The sequence below is a fragment of the Ictalurus punctatus genome, chromosome 9, assembly GCF_001660625.3.
Source record: "Ictalurus punctatus breed USDA103 chromosome 9, Coco_2.0, whole genome shotgun sequence".
Taxonomy (NCBI): domain Eukaryota; kingdom Metazoa; phylum Chordata; class Actinopteri; order Siluriformes; family Ictaluridae; genus Ictalurus; species Ictalurus punctatus.
Window position 1 is genome coordinate 17,636,439 of NC_030424.2, and position 21,098 is coordinate 17,657,536.

The window sequence follows — 21,098 nt, forward strand, 5'->3', positions numbered from 1 at the left end:
GGGTGGCAGGTTGGCAGGGATTCCCCCAAAAGGGCAGATGGCAAGGACAAGTCAATGAGGGTATGTTAAAAACAATATTGGATATAGGATGAGAATGGGAAAATAGCAAGCTGTTAATCTACAAATATGGAAACGTGTTTGAAAATATTGTGTTCCACAGATAACTATTGAGAAATAGACCTCAAGGAGCACAGTGAAGAGGATACAGTTAGTGAATTGGAGTTTACTTTCATTTTGTTGAATCCTTCTGCATTTAAAAGACTGTAGTTATTATAATGGCATTTTGACTTTCCATTTTCAGTTGTTGACGTGTGAGTCTAGTGAATTGAGAGAGCAAGAGCAGCCTAGCTGTAGAATCTGCAATAATGCTTGTTTTCCATTTCCAATTTTGGGCTAGAAGTGGCTCAAATGTAAGTAATACAATCATATATTTCGAGGCTGGTTGCAGGTTGCAAGTTGAACACAGAGAATGCTTTGGCGAGCACAGAGCACTCTATCTTCCAATTAATACACATTAGTGTTATTTCTGAGATATGGCCTAATCAAGGTGGTGACTGTGTTGTGATCACCATCATTTCACAGTGGTCCAGATGAAAGTGGGCATACACTGAACCAACATTGATTCGGGACATATTTCTGTTTGGGCCACATTGCTGGCTCTTAGGAGAGCAGATTCCAGCTGAGACTAAACTTTAAGTCTGCTTGTGGGGGGAAATAACCTCTATAACACCTTAGATTTAGTTTGGTGTGAAAGAGCCCATTCTCACACAGCCTCTAAAACAGCTTGTTCTGTTGACGTCCATTGTCTCAGCACTAACGATGCACAGGGACGAGAGAAACACAGATGTGTTAATAAAGCAGCGAGCAGGGTGGGGGCTCAGGGGGACCGGGCCAGGACTGAGAGCTTAATTGATGCTGCATGCTGAAATAGCCACTTCAATGCTGAGTCATAATCACATTTGTTTCCATTACAGCTTTCTTACACACAGCACACACAAAGAAAGGACAATTACACCGCCTGTGTGTGTATTAATTGGATAATGGAGTGTTTTGTGCTCGCCTCCTCAGCGTTCAACCTGCAACCTGCACTCGGTCTACAAAAGTACGATTGTCAGACAGATGGGAGAACAGCCACATACTCCCAATACACACGTGCACACACGGGCACATGGATTTTCAGGCACACACACGCACACACACACACATACACACACACATAGGGTATGGTGCGGATCCCTCTCTCACTGTCAGTGGGAGAAAATTGTTCAGTGAGCCCATTTCAAAAATCATTGGTGTGTGTTTTTGCGGTTGATTGTTTGCTATTCAACAAGCATTTCAATGTCTCTCTAAAATGTCACTTTGCGCAATGAAATTTTAACCCGCTGCTGAAACGAACCCTCTTATCCAGTGCATATGGCACTTTGGTAATAGCTTTGCAGTCTCTTCTAAATTACTTCTAAATATCTTAATTCGATCCAAGTAAATTAGAGTTAATTAAAGTGTTATCTCATGAAAAGGCAATTCATTCGATTCTAGTTAAAATGTTTAGGTGGAACAAGTTATCCCTGTGATCAAAATGAGGTAATGTGTGTTGTTGTTTTTTTTCACTTTCTAAACAACAGTTATGTACAACACAGAAAATTAGAGTTGGATCAGGATTTTCATATTCCCTATGTACTTTTTTGTAACTTTGTACCTTTGTGCAGTTTTATTCAGTTGAATTGATGTTTATGTGTGTCTGCAGAAGAGCCTAGGAGAGCATGTGGAGGTGCGTACGGGTGAGCTAGGTACCCGTGGGCTGCTCTCTCCAGGCACCAGCAGCATGGTCGCTCAGCTGGAGCTCAAGCTCAAGGAGCTGAAGAGTTGGCTCAGAGACACTGAGCTCTTTATCTTTAACCTGAGCCTTCGGGAGGACACGCAACATCATGGGCACGCAGACGCCACATGCGATGCCCACCCAGCCCCACTGATAGACCTACAACACGACCCACAACCAAACCATGACCAAGACCCACAAGCAGAGCCACAAGCTGTCAAGCAGCTGGAACGCTTCAAGGTAAGAGCTGTGGAGAGAAACAGATTAGAGAAACCCCGCTGAGATCTTATCAGGAGGTCTTTACTGCCACCGCACTGGTCATGCCCTGTTACTACAGACATTGGCTCCACAGGAGACTGCTGTTAAGCTGAAATAGGCCTTCCACCTCATCAAACAGACCTCCTCTACCTAGCTGCACAGACTGTATTTGAGTGCCACCAAAGCAGAACTGATATCTCTTTCAGTCAGTCTCTCTGTACCATGTGTCTTAGCTAGATGTTGCTCAACATCTCCATGTCAAGGTTGCACTCATAACACAGAGTACATGCTAGAAATGAAGTAAAGTATAACAATGTTGAAGCAAATAACCTGTTCTGCAAACGGGAATGTTTCATGTGAGCTGCTATAATAAATGCAGGGCAAAAGCACTCGTCAGTGCTCTGACTGAAAATCTATAGGAAATAATTATTTGAGTTAAAATGCTGAGGAACAGCGAGGGGGAATTAATCAAGCCATGTCAAAACACAGGTAGTGGAGTTGATTACATTCCCCCTGCTGAGTGACAAACATAAGAGAAGAAAACTTTTATATATATATATACACATGCCGGGTGAAATGAGTAGGGGCAGAACTAGTGGCTCCAGAACGAAGACTTTGCCTTTGATAAAATGGTGCACAGCGATGGAGGCACTCATTGATTTTTTTCGGGAGTGGAGTTTTAAAAAAAAAAAAGCAATACTGGAACTGGAAATATTGATAAGTTCAATTTCTACAGACGTGCTGTTGCACTAAACTCGATGAATGGGCATTAAATAGGAGGAAGGAGGGCATTTAATGATGCCATATCTGTTCTTTCAGCTTGGCAGTGTGAATGAGTTGAATAGGCAGAGCTGGCATGATTGCAGAGAAGTTGAAAGGCAGCAGCAGGAGAGCTTAGATCCACACTGCAATAGAGCCACTGTTCTCCGAGCCATCTCAACTGAGAGAGGGAGAACGAAAGAGAGAGGGGGTGAAGAGAGCTGCACTGACAAGCATACTTACCCCCATTTCCATGCCAGCCAAAGCAACAGGCTTTCATCATGTTAGAAATGAGCTACAGTTCTAGACAACACTTGACCATTAGATTGTGCCAATAGGCCAGAAACAGCGCAATCAATGAAGTTAATTCAGGCCTGAGGTTCTTCAAAGCAGCGCGTCTTATGCTGCCCTGATCATCGTCTGTGATCATTCTCTCTGATCACCACAGTTTGACATGAAGGACTGCAGGAGTACTTGTGAAACTGCTCACTCACAATAAGTGCAGCTATATATATATATATATATATATATATATATATATATATGTTGGAAATATGTTGCTGTACATTGAGGAAATTTGTGTTTGCGATCAAAAGATGAATATGAGACGATAGATCAGAATTTCAGCTTTCATTTCCTCTTATTTACATCTAGATGTGTTAATCTGCATAAAACATGCCACCTTTGGTGGCAGACCACCCAATTTTTAGGTGAGCATAATTATAGGAACAGATAGTCTTAAAGTAAATTATAGTAAATAATACTCAATATTTGATTGCATATCCCATGCTTGCAGTAACTGCATCAAACTGGTGACCCACTGACATCACCAAACTGTTGCATTTTTCTTTTGTGTTGCTTTTCCAGGCTTTTACTGCAGCCTCTTTCAGTTGTTGTTTGTTTTAGGGGGGGTTCTCCCTTCAGTCTCCTCATCAGTAGGTGAAATGCATGCTTCTTCACAACTTTGTCAATGATTCTATCATAAACTGCTGTTGTTCTCCTTGGTCTTTCTTTTTCAGGGCATTCCAAATTGATGTCTTGGCTATGCCCAATGCTTGTGCAATGGCTCTGATAGATTTTTCCCTCTTTAGCTTCAAAATGGCTTGATTTTCTCCCATAGACAGCTCTCTGGTCTTCATGTTGGTTTATCATTTTTAAGAACAAATGCAGTATTCACAGGTGAAACCTAGGGCTCAAACCAAGAGCAAACATTCAGAGAAATAATTCATTAAACAATCAATTTAACAGGGCATACTTGCCCAGCAAGAAATACCAATATCAGCCACATGTTTCAATATTTTTTGATCACTTGAAAACCAAAGGTGCTATGTTCTAAGTTGTTTAACACATGTAGATGTAAATACGAGGAAATGAAAGCTGAATCGGCTGTCTCAAACCCAAATGTCTTTAACACTATAGCAAAATAGAAGTGTCCTTGGTCTTTATAGAGAATTCTTACTATATATGTCCATGCAAACTCTAAAGTAGTTACGGATGCATGACAAATTAAAGGAAAAGCTGATGATTTCAACCCAGTTGAACACCTATGGGATTAGACTGATGTGTTAAAAGGCCCTCTCCACCATCATCATCAAAACACCAGCTGAAGGAATAGCTTTTAGAAGAGTAGTGTTCATTTCTTCAGTACTTCAATACGTCAGTACACTTGTAGAATATACACTATATGGCCAAAGGTTTGTGGACACCTGACCATCACACCTATATATATATATATATATATATATATATATATATATATATATATATATATATATATATATATATGCATTTGAGCATCCCATTCAAATTTTGTCCTCTTTTTCAGTTATAATTGCCTCCACTCTTCCACTAGATTTTGGAGTGTGTCTGTGGGGATCTGCTCATTCGGCCACAAGAGCATTGGTCAGGTCAGGCACTGATGTTGGTTGAGGAGGCCTGGGGTGCAGTCAGTGTTCCAGTTCATCTCAAAGGTGTTCAGTAGGGTTAAGGTCAGGGCTCTGTACAAGCCACTTGTGTTCTTCCACTCCAACCTTGGCAAACCATGTCTTCATTTTCCTTTAATTTGTTACCTGTCTGTAGCTAAGACATGTCCTAAAGCATAAAAAATGTCCTAATGATATATGTGTGTGTGTGTGTGTGTGTATATATATATATATATATATATATATATATATATATATATATATATATATATATATATAATATCTACAGCATATGTATAGAAGCAAGATATTGACTGGATGTTTTGACATTTTAAAATGTCATTGCACCTTAATCCTCTCTGCGTATAACATTCCTGTCTGGGAGAGGGATAACTATGGTATTACAGCTTGGGGCATTATGGATTAAGCATTTTGCTCATTAAATCTGTGTTAATAATATGTGGTACTAAAGATCACTGTACTCATCACAGTGTCACAGCATCTCCCATTTTGCCTGATCAGTGTCACTGTGAAAGATAGAAGCTTTGTGTTATGGTAATGTCCTCAGCATAGTTAATGCAGATTTCATATCATTTCACGCTAATAACATTAGTCATTTCTTATCAGCAGCTTTATATATTGACTGTCTGACATTCTAAAGACGGATGTCTTAAAAAGGATATTTAAGCCCTTTAATGTAACACATTCGAATGTCCTGTGTAATGAGTACAGATCCACTTACTTCATAAGCAAATTACTGCTACTGCTAGAGCCAAACTAGAGTTAAACAAGCTATCCATGATATCCTTGCTTTATGTGCTAAGTTATTGCAAGCTTCATTTTATTGGCTGACCACCAATCACATAAAGTAGCTCCAGTGTTGCTTACTCTCAGCCAATAATTTTCCCATCTTATTCCCATTGTGCAGAATGCACCACAATATTTTCTTTTATTTATTTTATTTTAACATACAGAGACAGAAAAAGAACTTGTATTTGATATTTGTTATGGGTATCCTGAAGAATAAGGTGCAGTGTAGTGAAGTTAAAAGTGCAGTGTATCAGTTAATTACCAGGTGTTGTTGAATGCATGTTATAGGAGAATTATCAAGCTGTTTTGACACTGATGTCTGATATATTAACATCAGTGTTGAGGTAACATAGTACAAAGAATTTGTTGATGATGCTGACATGTTACTAACTGCTTGTAATGAAGTAAGTCAGTTACAGTTTAAATTCTAATGATCACTTTACAGTTATAGTTATAGATTTCATTTTAATCCCATGTCCTGCATATCATACTATATTTCTGTATATATATATGATTTTCCGTATATATATATATATATATATATATATATATATATATATATATATATATATATATATGATGTACATGATACTTGAGGACATTGCAGAGATACGCGATGAGTATCATGATTTATAATATAGCTAACAAAGTGTCTGCAAACTGAGTTTGAAGATACTTTTAATACCTAAAAAGACAAAGAAGGAAAAAATGATGTCAAATCGATGGCATCCATGCAGTACCATTTAATTTGTAATTATTAAAGAGTAAAATTATAATAATAATAATAAAAATCACCATACCGGCAATATCTCAGAAAATTGTATTGCGTAATCATTTATCATGATTATCATGAATATTATATTGATATATCGCCCAGTTCTAGCTGTCTGTAGATATAAGATCTGTACCTGCCCTATTACATAATCTGTGCACTTCTATACTTCTTGCCAAGACATGGACATGTTTAGCGAGTTAGAATTTTAAAATGACAAAGGTGGAGAAGATCAGATATTATAAATATTTCTAAATATTTTCAAAATGATTGCACACAACAAAGTGTAAGATACCTGAAGTAACTTCTAGTAGTCCAGTGTAAATTTGACATGTTGTCTGTTAAAATTTCTGATCAGGCAACAGGCTGGTAGTGAAACTACCACAAGCTGGATTTCTGTTCCCCATTTTCCTGCAATAATGGTTACATTCTACTCCGAACAAAGGGAGCTATACATTTCTTTTGCTTTTGCTGTTGCTGGCTATTTCTTTCTTAACAAAATACTGACTGGACTATTGGGTGCTATCCTTTTGTTTTCAATTTATAGTCCTACCACTTAATGTAGTAGTAGGGTAATTATTTTATATAGAACGTAATGAGTAAGGTAATCCCATTACAGTAAAAAAGAAAAAGGAAAAAGGAATTAGTTTTTAATGGATTACTTTCTTTGAGTAACTACCCAAGTACTGAATAAATACTTTGAATAATCCATCAAGATGTTAATGTGGCAGTGAAGAAAATGACTCTAACAAGGATATTCTTATAAAGATATACTTATAACCTTCAAAAACGTTGCTGCATAAAAACATACTGAGCCACATGCGGCTTACTGACATTTTAAAATTTACACATTTTGGCAACAAATAAACGTACTGTAAGCTTTAGCCCTGTAATATTTATCAAATGAAACAAATGCTAATTTATTTATTTATTTCTGTAATCGTTTTATTCCTTATTAATTATTCAGTTCACATAGACCATTTAAATAGCTCTCTAAGTAACTCTAGGTGGAATTCATACTAAATCTAAAGTTTAATCTCTGTTGTATCATCAGTCTGATTCGATCTCTTCCTCTCTCATCGCTCCTGATCAGAAGAGTGCAGCCACGGCCCTAGGCCTCATCCTGGGGGCCTCTGTCTGGCTAATGAAATGTGACAGTGCAGATATAATATCAATACTTTCTCCATGATTAGGAATAAAGAACTCCTGTTCGTTGGCAAGTACTAAATGCATTAAGGTGCTAAGGGGGGTGGGGGTGGGGGAGGGGTGTTAGCGAATGAGGGAGTGTCAAGCACAGCGTTAGTGTCTTATCAGCAGGTAATGGGGAGCAGACAGGTGACAGCCCAGAGAGGCCTGTTCATTACCCACACAATCGACTGGCCACACACCCACTCTTATTTTTCATTCTACGTCCAGCTTGCTTGCTTTCATTTACCGACACTAATGAGAAAATGTCCTTATTGATGGTATTATTATCACTTTTCTGCCATTTGTTTGCTTTATCACATTACAGAGGGGTGGGCCACTGTTCATAAGGCATTAGTTTCATCTTGAAAATATGTCAGTTTTCTTAGACAAGAAAAGGGAAAGTAATTAGGAAAATGCACCCAGCGTTAAATATAGATATTGTGGAAGAGGAACTTTGTCAGGGTAATGAATACAGTTTAAATGCAGACTGATTTGTGGTGGCCTGCTTGCTACTGTCCTAGTGAGCAGAAGGCTGTTAGTTTGAATCATAGGATTGATAAAGAGCCAATATTGTTCCTCAGTCCCTCAGCCTCATGAAAGGTGTCGGTGTTTGAATCCCCCTTTACTGGGAGACGATAGTATGTTGATTTTGTTTACGCTGCAGAAGCAGTCGTTTGAAGCCTGCAAGAGGAATCTGGTACACTTTCTGTGTCAAACAGATGAAACTGCAAGCAGCGTGAGCTCGGGGAATCTGTGTCTGGGAACAAATCGTCGACATGAATTCATTACGCTCATTTGCGATAACAAGTGCTTGTGGTTTTAATTGACTTAATCAACAAATAGAATTAATCAGAGATTTCTAATTAATGGTAATTGATTGAATATCCACTGGGTCACTGTCAGTGTGAGATGCCTGTGTCCTTGCCTTAACTGGAGGGGGTTTCGGCTCTGCTTCTCCATCTTGGCTAGATTAATTGAAAATGTTCAAATTGCAGATGTGGAAAAAAGAGCGAGATGGAGTGTGCACTCGTTCTCCTAACAGAGAGGAACAAACACATAAACAGCAAGTGGCTCTTTTCTCCTCATCTTCCATTTTAATCCTCACAAAAAAGCATTAGCCTTAGTGTGTGGATAATTCCAAGCCCTTCTGACTTGTAAGTGTCTTTCTGTGCATGGAAATTGTATATTTCATATTATGGAACAGAATGAATGTGGAGGGAGAGACAAATCGAGGGTAAAGTGAAAGCATTAATGGGAGTGTGGGAATTCTCATTTGGTGCAGGATATCACGATCGAGTTTGAAACACTCCTGGAGGATCTGTGTGGTTCAGCTGCATTACGCCACCGCCGTGTGCCTCGGCTTTGATTACCAGCTCTGATAGTGAGAAACCTGTAGATTAATACAGTAGGTAAGATGGATTTAGCAAAGCGATAGTAATGCCAGATCAGGCAGATGAGAAAGAATAGTCATCTAAAGCATTGTGAAGATTGGCTTAGCGCTGGTGCGTACTTGGCGGCAGCTGATCTGATGATACCTTTATTAAAAAGCACCTGATAGATAGGCCTCATGTGAGCTTCCTCATTTCACTTCCTTCACAGAGAATGGTCAACTGAAAGATGGCTCCCTTGTTTGGCATCTGTGTTTGTTTCGCTCTCTTTCTTTCTCTCTCTCTCTCTCTTTCTTTCTCGCCTTTTGATATCAGGCTGGGACAACAGAGCGTATTGGCCAGCGGCCAGCTTCTCAGCTATAGCACTCAGCCTGTAGGTCTGAAATGGAGTCATTGTGTAGGTTCACATTCACATACTGCAGGGAAAAGCAGACCACTTTACCGCTCCATGTATTTGGAAAAGCTTTTTAGCAAATATTGGCACACCATAGTCCGCCTGCCCCCTTTGTCAATAAGGCAAGACACATCGGAGGGGAAGAAATCAAATTTATGAACCCCAGCAATGCAGAAACAATGAAGCATCAGATTTCCGGGGCGTCTGGAAGTCTAATACCTCCGTATGCTGCTCAATGTGTTAAGATATAGCCCCAGGTTTGTGCAATTTAATCTGTATGAGTGGACTTGTGGTATTGATTGAAAAATGGCCATCTAGATTGTTTGCCGTGCGGAGAAACACTGCATGAAGAGGAACAGAACGGTGCTTGTAAAAAGAATGATGTTGACCATCCGCAGCACTAACACTAACTGTTTGTGTAAAAGGATAAACAGAATCCAGCCAGGCTGACATAAATGTTTGCAAGTTACTTTGAGAGCACACTTTTGCAGACTCTACAAACGACATGCCTGGCTTGTCTTATTTTCCATGTGCATGTTTGTTTGTGTATCAGCTTCGAACGTCTGTGAGTTTGCTAAGCGCAACTGTTTCAACTCCCACTGCACAGGATAACTCTATCACTCTATGCGCTGACCTCCCTCACCCTCCTTCTCTCCTCTGCCATTGCATTTTGCAGTCTCATTACCTGCTTAAAAGATGTGTGGAGCTGTAAATATATGCTAAAACAGAGGCCGAAACTGCTGAAGAAACAAAATCCAATTTAAATGTAATGGTGTTTAATATTTATTGAAAAATGTAAAGAACGAGACAGGCAGTGCCTTGCAGAGCAGGGTGGATTTACATAAATTGTTCTGGGAATGTTTTTGTCCTATACTGCACATGGAGCAGAGCTTGTCAATTCACGCGGACCACGTTGCATATTTACAGAGAGCCTTGGTACAGGCACAAGGCCATCAACATTCTGAACCCCTTTCACCACATACACCGAATGACCTCTGCAGCGTGCTCTTGTTTGGGGGGAATGTGTATGTTATGGCGATTTCATTCCATTATTGTTATAGCTGGGCTCTGGAGCACAGCACCGGGGCTTTGGCCTGTAACTATCAAACTCAGTGCTGTTTATGGGGGAGAAGGTGGAGGGGACTGTGTGATTTACATGCTGCTGACAGCCTGGATTGTTGTGGAGACCTCATCAGTACAGGGCTCAATTCTACCTCTCTCTCTCATTTACTGTTTCTCTCTCTCTCTCTCTCTCTCTCTCTCTCTCTCTCTCTCTCTCTCTCTCTCTCTCGCTCTCTCTCCCTCTTCTTACTTTTCTATTTCTTTTATCCACCTCATTCTCTCAGATTACAGATCAATAGCAATGCTTCAGTAGCAATTCAGGTTATATTACAGATTAATATATATTTAGAATAAATATTTAGAGGTTCAAAAAAAGGTCTGAAATGGACAGAATAAGCTCTTTCTCTTTCTAGGCTTTATGTATGGAAGTGCGAGGTCGGAGGAAGGGGTTGGCCTCAGTACTGCGTCTATGCCAGAGGCTCTTGGAAGGGCCAGAGGAGCAAAGCTCTGAGGCCGATCGTCAATCTCTACAGCTGCTGCAGGTGAACCTCGAGAGGCGCTGGGAGGCCATAATCATGCAGCTGCTCCAGTGGCAGAGTCACCTCAAGCGCACTCTGGGCCGAGACCAGGTCAGATTAGACATAAACAACAGCTACATTTGCTCCGGTAAATAGCTGCCAGTGTGGTATGACTGTGTTCATGACAGACATCATGTGCAAAGAGGGATCTGCAAAGACACACCAGTGAACAAGACAAACTACATCAACATGAATATATACTAGCTAACATAAACATTTCGGCTGCAAATCCCCTCTTGCACATGTCTAACAGACGTAGTCAATGATGTGTGAATTCAGTGTATAAATAACCACATGACAGCACAAAGCTAACAACACTACCATCTATAGCACATTCAGTAAATCTTATTACACTTATAGCTATTCATTTTCTCAGTATGTGTTTTACCCAGCTCTTAAACTGGCTCTATAAGGGTCAATTTATTTCTTACTCAACTCAGTACCCCACAGAGCTTAAGTGTTTTTTTTTTCTCAGCTAGAAATATTGTAGCAGTAATATAGAGCAGCACAGCTATAATGGCGCAATAATGGTGATGTATAAGGTAGGAAATGTAACCACATATTATCATTCAATTATATAAATTGAAGGAAAGACTCGCAGTATATTACCGAGGAATAATTGACTTGATCTTAATGCACTAAGTGAGCAACGCCGTATAATGTGCCAACTTACAACCAGGACCTGTGTGTAGTTTGAGAACATGCAGCTGTTTTCTTCACCCTTCCTCCTGAATCACATTAGGTTTACTGCAAAATAAACAGCACCCCTTACCCAACACTCTGCCGATCCCCAAAACCAAACTCCCAACTGCTGACTTATAGTAACTTCATGGCAGTGCTTTAAATGTGAGAGTTAGATTTAGGCTTTTGTTATGCAGATACTATGCATTCCTGTGTGGCAGCAGCAGGCCTCTGTGGAGTCTGTGCGCAACACACAGAGAATTCCAGGGACCTGTTTGTGGATGTCCACTCAGTTATCCGCTCTCATTTACACAAGCAAGACAAACGACTCCGTCCTCTCCAGCTCTGACCTTGCAGGACTGAAGAGCAATTTCACTTTGGAAAGTGTTTTGAAAAGGGGAAGAAAAATAACAGGGAAGGTCTGTTTTTGTTAATACAGTGCTCTGTGTGCAATGATAAAAATGGCCTTCTGTTGAACGATTTAAAACTCAAACTTTGTTCTCCATGTTCGAGGATTGAAAAACTTTTTCAGTTTCGTCACTTTTTATTTAAGAGTTATGTTTTAGAACACCGTTTTCTTTATGAAGGTCAACAGACGAGGTGGTAATTTGAAATTTCACTGTTTCCCATTCAGAAATGAAAAGGAACACCTCTTCTTTATCTTCTTTATGCCCTGTTCACTAAGTCCTTATGACATTGCCTGAGCGCACTTTGCTGTTAACAGCGAAGGAAGGTTATTGCTGGAATATAGTTTTAAACTGCTTTTGGTGCAATTGTAGTACAATGCAAGCTGAGGCAGCTAAAATGAATGATTTTCTATTTGATTATACTGATTGATTGTTCTCACTGTTGAAGGTTTTTATCATGAATTAGCAATTCAAGCTTCATCATAAGTATTTCCCTTATCAGCAAGAAGAGAATAAACATAAATCTAATAAAAATTCATTATATGCAGTGTATGACATACAAAGCAAGTGTTAGATTTGCCAGTTTATTAGATTAATGAGATAAAAGGATAATATAAATAGACCTCTCTCATTAATAAGGACCCAAGCAATCTGTTTAATTGTATCCCGTGTAGAATTCATGGGTCTAAGCAGAATTTTTAAACAGCAGAAATGTTTCACAGCTTAGTGGTGCTTTTGATCTCATTAAAATTTGATTACTAGCTCATGAAGATCATACATTTGTGTATGGCATATATTTATCCAGTTAAATTAAATATTCCCCCCTTTTTATATTTTATACCAGTGCTCTTTGTCCCTACACAGGTTCCAGGGAACCTGATTGAACCATCACTTATGGATCTCCGTGGCTCATCTGAGGACTCTTGGGAATGGGATGAGATGGATATGACCATAGTTAATATGGAGTCACAAGAAAGTGATGAGCAAAACCATTCAGAAAAGCCCCAGGAGGAACATTTAGGGGAAGCCTGCCCTTCACAGAGCAGAATGAGCCTCAACGCCCTTCAGTTAAACGCCCCAACTTCCCGTGTTTATCAGGTGTTCAGTTTACATAGTATTGAACTATATCAACAACCACAGTACAATCTAAAGATGTCTTCAAATATAACTAAACCCAAGGAGAAGCAGCCACTGCTAAAGAGCTTGAGCAAGGACTCTTCTTTCTCCTCAGTGGAGTCGCTACCTGACATCATAGCAGGTCTTGTGAGTGGGAAACAGGTGTTGCTGACAGATTCAGCCAGGAGATCAGAAAGTGAGAGTGGAATAGTCAGTGAGGGCGACACTGAAACAACAGCCAATTCTGAGATCTGTCTGCTTTATCAGAGTGATGATCCAAAGGTTCAAGTTACTCTTAATCCCTCGAACCATTCAGACTCACCTTGTATAGACAGAGTCTTAGATGAAGACATAGATAAGATACTGGAACGTGCTAACAAGTGTGCCGAGCTTGGAGAAAGTATGGCAAAGGAGACAAAGGACCAACAATATTTCATGGGAAAGAAAAAAAGAGAGGAATCTGAAGAGGGCAAGAGGAAGCACAAAAATGAACCAGTGGAGATTTTTATTAATGGGCACTGTCTCAGTCCTGAATCTGTGGACGAGGGCCATGAAACCGGAGCTTTCAGTCTTGGGTATGATGATGAGGGGAAGGTCCGACGAGAGTCCACTCGGTTATCTCAGGGGTCTTCCCTAGATTCCCTCTATGCAGTGGGTGAATTATTTCCATCAGCCAAAGAGACCCTCACACGTAGCATGTCCCTGGAGAGCTGGCTCGCTCCCTGTAAGAGTTCAGGAGAAGCAGGCAGTCAGTGCAGCCTGAGGGACTTGGGCCTGACCACAGAGAGCACTGGGGAGCTGAGCAGGAGAACTCTGGAGCTGCTGAAACGACTTGAAAACATCCAGACTCCTCTTGCCCAGAAGATCACCCGCAGCATTTCTGATATTACCCTTCCAAGCAGCTCTCTGCATTTTCTTGGGCGGGGACCACATTCAGGGGGTGCCCATTCCTCCATCAATGAGAGTTTGGCAGCTTCCCTCACAGAGCTGAGTAGCATTGAGGACTCATCAGTAACATCTGAGGATCTGGCTGTGCAAAAAAAACGCTGCTTGGCTGCGAATTCCAATGCATCTTTCCGGAAGCATAGCCGCAGCCAACAGCCGACAGACGAGACAGATGCCAGTGTCAGCATGGTGGTGAATGTGTCTTGTACCTCAGCCTGCACCGATGATGAGGATGACAGTGACCTGCTTTCCAGTTCTACTCTGACTCTTACTGAGGAAGAGCTGGGCATCAAAGATGATGAAGACTCCAGTATTACTTCTGAAGAGGAGTACATAGAAGGCACATTTGCACTAGGACTGGACTACATGAAGGGGGAGTTTCAGAGCTGGGTCAAACCTCGAGCCCAAAATAGGGAAAGGAATGAGGCAGATCTTGGTGATGAGTTGCAGTGTGGCACTCTGTCTAGAGAGATTCTGTCACCTGTGAGGGCCGTCAGTGATCGGCATTTATTGAATCGGGCAGCTCTAAAGCTCTTGGAGGCAAACTCCAATACTAAAAATGATAGTGTCAAGAAACAGGAGGTGGACACCACCCAGACGGATGCTACCAGAAATTACATCAGCAGTTTTGTTGATGACATGGAGAATGGCAATGTGGATAGCTCCCACATCAAAGGGAAGGATGAGGATGAGCTCCTCAGAGAGGAAGGGAGTCTTTTTACTAAGAAAGGAGAATCTTTCAAGGATTGCTACACCATGGATGATTTAAAGGGAGACGTAATGAGTATGGTTGCCGCCACCTCCCAGTCCTCATGTGGGCAGATAAACTTGCAGTCCCGAGAATCATCTCTGGAAGGTCAGCTGAAGGGAGAACTACCATGCCACAGTTCCCATCATCCACAACCTTCTTTGTCACCAGTAGAGGAGTGTTCCACGTCTCACCACAGCATGTTGGGAACAGTTCACATGAGCTCCCAGGACCAGGCAGCTTCCTTCCGGAACCACGTCCATGAAAATCACAGAGAGAGCTCATCAGACTGTTGTAGCCACCAGCCATTTCCTTCTAAAGAGGAAAAAAGGGAGGATGTCCACAGCTTTGTGATGGAGATTATCGACATGACATCAGTGGCACGAAAAACTAAAGATGTCCAAGCAGAGCAACCTGAGGAATCCGCTAGTACCGCCTCAACTTCCCAGATTAAAGAGAAAGTCCTGGATCATTCCCATCGCCCAATCCATCTCCGCAAAGGTGATTTCTACTCATATTTATCGCTTTCCTCTCATGACAGTGATTGTGGGGAGGTCACTACCTGCTCAGAGGAAAAGAGTAGCACCCCAGTCCTCTCCAGAACTCCAGAAATCCATGATGAAGAGCCTCTATTTGCGGCCTGCACAGAAGAGGTCTATTTAGGCCCTCCGCTCTGCTATAGCATGTCTATTAGCAAAAGGCCCATGAGACGCAGCACCAAACTAATAGACCCCTTCTGTCCCCTGAGCCAAGCCCCGCCACCATCCAGTAATGAATACCAAAAAGCACACGGTATTTCTCCAGGAAGTATAGCTGGAACCCAGCCACAGTGCCATAATGAGGCTCCTTATCTTAATCCTTTACCAAGTGAAACCGTGATAGACACTGTTGAATGTTTTGCAGATACTAAAATGCTTGAATCCAATATTTCCCCTGTAATGACTAAGATAAGAGTCTCTTGCTCCAGTACAAATCCTTTAAAAGAGGAACGCGGACTCTATATTAATCCTAAAATTAACTGTCCCCCGATAAGAAAAAGTGATAGGGATGAAAGAGGTGATGCTTCACAGTGGATGAAACAGAAGAATGTCAAAAAAGGGCGCAGCTCTCCTCAGGAAGCCAAGCCAGCTCATAAACAGGTACGTTTACACCTTACACCAGGCTTTATTTGCTTGTAATGAGAGCTGGGTGCATTTCACCCAGCTCATTCACTAAATATTCAAGAAGGATTTTTGTTCTCTCCCTCCCCCCTTCTCCACCCCCTTTTCCCCTCCTCCTTCCCCCTGAAGCACTAATGGAATACGGATTTGCAGGCGTAGATTTAAAATTTTAAGGTCTACAGAACAGAATAATCATAATCAGTCAGATTATATTATGATTCATAAGCAAGACTACAGCGGGAATCATTACTTAATTTCATGACTGAATTAGCATGTATTTGTGTTCTTTTTAAGTAGTTTTCTATTTCATATGCAAACTTCCCCATTGCTCTGTTCCAGCTCTCACTGCATATCTGTTGTTTGACCTTATATTAGGTGAATTAAGTGCTTACATTTCAAGCTAATCATTGATAACAAAAACATGAATGTGAATGCTCTAAGCTTGCATGAGGCAACGATCTGAAATGCTTATTTAACATTTAGTAAAGTCTGACTATTTAAGCCAAGTCTTGGTCAGTGAAGTAGAGAGTCTTACTGTTTATTTGTCATCATATTTGGCTTTCCTGTGTACAATTAATCATGCTGTCATTGGAGTTCCACTTTCTCTCACTAAATTTAAGTTATAGACCAACCAAACGGTGTTGGATTATTTGACCAGTGACGCAGTCATGTTGTTATGACAATGTAAACTATGACTGATGTGAAAATGTGGCAAGCATAATGTAATTTGAGTGACATTTATGTGCAAAATATGTGCAGTCCAAATGCCACCTTTTTCCAAAAGAAATAAAAAGTAGAAGCACTGAAACATAAGCCATTGTCTCCATCATCATTGTGATGTCATCATCTCTACGTCTCCGTCATTTCCTCAGTTGGCAAGGTCAGAGTGTGGTGCTGGACCGGTGGAGACAGACCGCAGGGTTTTGCTCAGTGTGCGCCGTTCAGACAGCTCATCCGCAGTAAGGAGTGGAGCGAGCAGCAGACCCCAGGCCAAGGTTCGTACTATAGGTCATGCATCAGCAGACAAACACACACACACACACACACACACACACACACACACACACACGCACACACAGACGCACAGCCTCTCCCCCAGGCCTCTTCTGTCATATCACTGAAAAATAGCTGATGGGTCTTTTCAACATCTTGTGGCGCATTGTAAGCACCCCATTTTCCACATCATTCCATACTGCAACTAAGCACCTTCCTATTTGTCATTAGTGTGGTTTTCCAAAAAGCGAATTTGCAATGAGAATGTGTTTTTCTCCTCACCCTGCGTCTTTGTGAATGCTCTCTGCACCGACCTCACAGGCTTATTCTGATGCTGCTGACGCAAATGCATTGTCTGACTCTGGGCCCCATTATGGTTGAAATTATAGGCCACTATACTTTATATATGATGATAACCTTACTAGGAAATTGTGTCTGAAAATCAGTCATTACATCTGTATACCACATACTTGCAACCTTGAAACCTTAGAAATTGGGAGATTTTCCCAACCCAAGCATGGGATATGTGAGACGTCGTTTCTTGCATGTTGATTTGATTTCTTGCACGCGTACAAAACGTACAGAATAATATGTAAAACAATGAAGCATGTATTTATTAGGATAAAAGCAAGCTTCAATTAAGATACATCCATCACTCTTCGGTTTCACATCAAATGCTTTTAAATTACATTTTTGTCCAAGAATGCAGGCACTTCCAGATGATCATCGGGGGGAAAAAAACCTTTCAGTTGAAGAGATAAAACAAAAACACCACCCTGAGTATTGACTTTGACAATCAGTGTAAAATGCTTTTTCTTCAATGATCAAATCACTGGCTAGATTCCTGTAACAAGCTGAACAGCCTAAAATGGCAGAGATACAAGTGAATTGTGTGAAAATTAGGAGAGGGCAAATGAAAAACAGGACTCTCTGAAGGCTGACGAGAGTAATGTGTCCAGTAGGTCTTCTTCTTTCTGTCACCAAGCCAGAATGCCAAGTCCTGCAATGATTTGTTTTGAAGAAAAAGAAGCCACTGCAACAAGGAAGCCACTCATATATTATACAACTGATGGAAAAAAACAACACGGCTTTCTCACTGTAATCAAGTACTACACAGACTGCACCAATCAACCATCCTAACCTAGCGTTCAACCCTCTGTTCAACACAACAGAAGCACGTTTTAAACACGAGAGGTAGAACTCCGACCATATCTTTATAAATAACACAATAACAATGACAGAATGCCAGCATCATCCCGAACGTTTCCAGTGTCTAATGACTTGTAATAAATTATTCTGCTTCTTTGTTTTAGATAAATTGAGTGTGATTATAGAATTCTTGTACGTGAAATATTGTGATGGATTACAAAGTGCATCTGTGAATAAATTGTCCCACCCTTCCTCCCATCGCAGTGCCTCTAGTGGATAGGAAGATAAATTACAGTCAAACTTTTAACCTGAAAACTTTTAACCTGGCTTCGATCTCCATGTATAATTTCAAATAATATGTGTTGTCTTTTTGTTTTCTAGAGACTCTCAGGAAATCCTGCTATCCCTGCCTCTAGGCACTGACTTTAGTGGTTCTGTTGCTGCATAGTTTTTCTGCGAGCTGGGATCTTACCTCGATCCTGGTGCACGGACCTTTCACCTAGCACTGCAATATGGCTCCAGTGCTCACTCCTGACTATTGACCCCAAAGACTTCATAGTGGCACCATTCTTCTGTACTCACCGCTCATCCTGGACTGAGCTACCTCATCGTCTTCCACCAAACACCCCGAGATACACTATTGCACTCTCAAACACACACACACACACGGTAGCTCTCACTGTCACAATACCTGCACATGGCTTTGCACATCTGTATTTGTCATTTGCAATTTGAGAGTCAGATGTAAAACAGCACATTGTAGAGGTCCAGGTTTAGACCACATATACAGTACATGACATTTGGCTCAGTCGATCTGAAAAGCAGCTCCAGTTTTACTCTACATAAGATGCATTAGCAAACAAAGCCCAGATCCACAGACTGTTAAACTAAATAGGTCTTTAGGAGAGCTATCTATGCAACCCAACATGTGGGTGTGGTTGCGTGGCATGGATATTCCGCAGATTGATAGGATGCTGTTCACCATTTCTGTTTTTTTGTTTTAAACCCTGAGATTTGGAGAAAATCAAAGAAGTGTTTTAAACTTTACATTTTTGTGCCTTGCTGATATTTCTTATGACTTTTGTTAAAAATACTGCTTTATTCCCCCCCTGTTCAGTAATTAGTGAGATAGTTTACTTACAAGTAAGGTTGACGATAATGAATGGGCATCTGTATATATGTATACTGTACGTTCAATTCTTGGTGTACAATGACAATATGAATTATTCGTGTTAGTGTACAACTCTGTTCTGTGATGTGGATAATTATAAGCCTTAACGTGCTACGTTGCATGGGTGAGACTATACCAACTCTTCAGAAATAAACATAATTTATTGAAAACTGTCTGAAATGTGCATTTCTTCCGAAAGTAATAACATGAAACACTACTCCATCTGTCAGACATCAGAACGTTCAGTAAACTACTCGACAGTTTCTTGCACAGTAACTACAAAAATATTCCCCGCGATACTTTTTTCGGAAAATGGTCTCAAATGTGCGCTTCTTCCCATTGTTAATAGGCATGTTATAAATAAAACTGAACAGAATTTCCATAGTAAGACCCATGTAAATAAGCTTACCCAGCAAACAGAGAACATTATAAAATAAAACATAATTGGAACTACAAAATAACTATGTGCTACAATTTCAATACTGCAGCAATGTTTTGTAAACATGGGGTGATTGTGGACTTTACTATGCTCCTAGAATGTTCCCTGCACAACGTTCTTAGTTAGACAAACACTAACAGTAGAAAAATGTTTTAATGTCTTAATGCACCTATAATTAAAATGTTACGGCAAATGTTTATAAGCATCACAGGGGAAAAAAACTTTCTAATGAATGTAATATTGAGAAAATGACCTAAAAGTGTTAGCTGGATCTGTGCATGAACCTCTATGTATAAACATTTTATTAAAGCAATCTAGCTTGCTATGTTTGATCACTCTTTTTCTTTAGCAACATACTGTAGACTATACCAAGCCACTCCTGGAAGTATGCCTCCAACCATCACATGGTTATTTCCATGGCTAATGTGCTGTTTACAGGAAGTGTTGATGATTCCACAGGCCGTGTGATGGGGCCCTCTGAGATACAGATATACAGTAACTTTGCAACTCTTTAGCTGCCAATCAAGTGCTCTCCTGATTGCCGAGCCGAGCCTGATAAGCTCTCCTCTGTAATCGGCCCTCAGCTGCTGCTGCAGCAGATGCCTGTTTGTTGATGATGAGTGTGTGCTTGCATCAGAACAAAATCAGACAGTAGAAATGAACAAATTTAAATTCGATTTTATGAATACAGAATGAAGAGAAGTCGTTCAGTGTGTGTTTGGTCCCTCGTTCAACACGACAGTGTTTTGGGGTAAGTAATAGAGCTGTCTGCCTCTTATCAGTTTACACCATCATTGGTGCCACATTACAGTAATGATAGGTGGCTGATAAATCCTCACATTTCTACATAATGATAGATCACAGCACTGATTTATTTTTTATGTTTTGATTTGTTTAATGTTTTTGAGACAGTGTCAAGGAGATGGAAGAAGACACAATATAATAAGAGTACACTTAGTACTTTTATAATACTCTGTCATTTTCTCACTTTTTCTGTCTGTATAAAGAACAAACACCAAAAACAAATGCCATCATGGACTTGACTGAAATACTCACTTCTACAACAAATGCTTTCTTCTATTGTAGAAACAGGAGTACATGATCTTATTGAGGATGAGTAAAAGTCACTCTAATATTTAAAAAAAAAAAAAAAAAAAAAGATTTGCATTGATTGATGGCACTGATAAATTAGGATGGAAATTGAATCTAACATTATCTTCAAAACATTGCATCAAATGAACAATTAACAGGATATTTTGTATGAAATGGAAATTACTTTAAAGGTAGTAAAGGTCATGTGTATCGAACCGTGATGCCTTTGCAATTACAAGCAGGCAGAATG

General features: G+C 40.4%; 1 protein-coding gene across 2 annotated transcripts in view; it reads left to right on the top strand.

Moving 5' to 3' along the window:
* Positions 1–19,487, top strand: part of akap6 (A kinase (PRKA) anchor protein 6) — a 109,753-nt gene extending 90,266 nt beyond the window's left edge. Inside the window, exons 11-15 of one of the 2 annotated variants that reach the window (XM_017477206.3) lie at positions 1,745–2,056; positions 10,783–10,998; positions 12,900–15,983; positions 16,877–16,999; positions 18,528–19,487. In XM_017477206.3, coding sequence (XP_017332695.1) covers positions 1,745–2,056; positions 10,783–10,998; positions 12,900–15,983; positions 16,877–16,999; positions 18,528–18,569 — 3,777 coding nt within the window. In that variant the 3' untranslated portion in view covers positions 18,570–19,487. The remainder of the gene's footprint in view (positions 1–1,744; positions 2,057–10,782; positions 10,999–12,899; positions 15,984–16,876; positions 17,000–18,527) is intronic. The other variant, XM_047157685.2, reaches the window with a different exon arrangement.
* Positions 19,488–21,098: the final 1,611 nt, after the last annotated feature.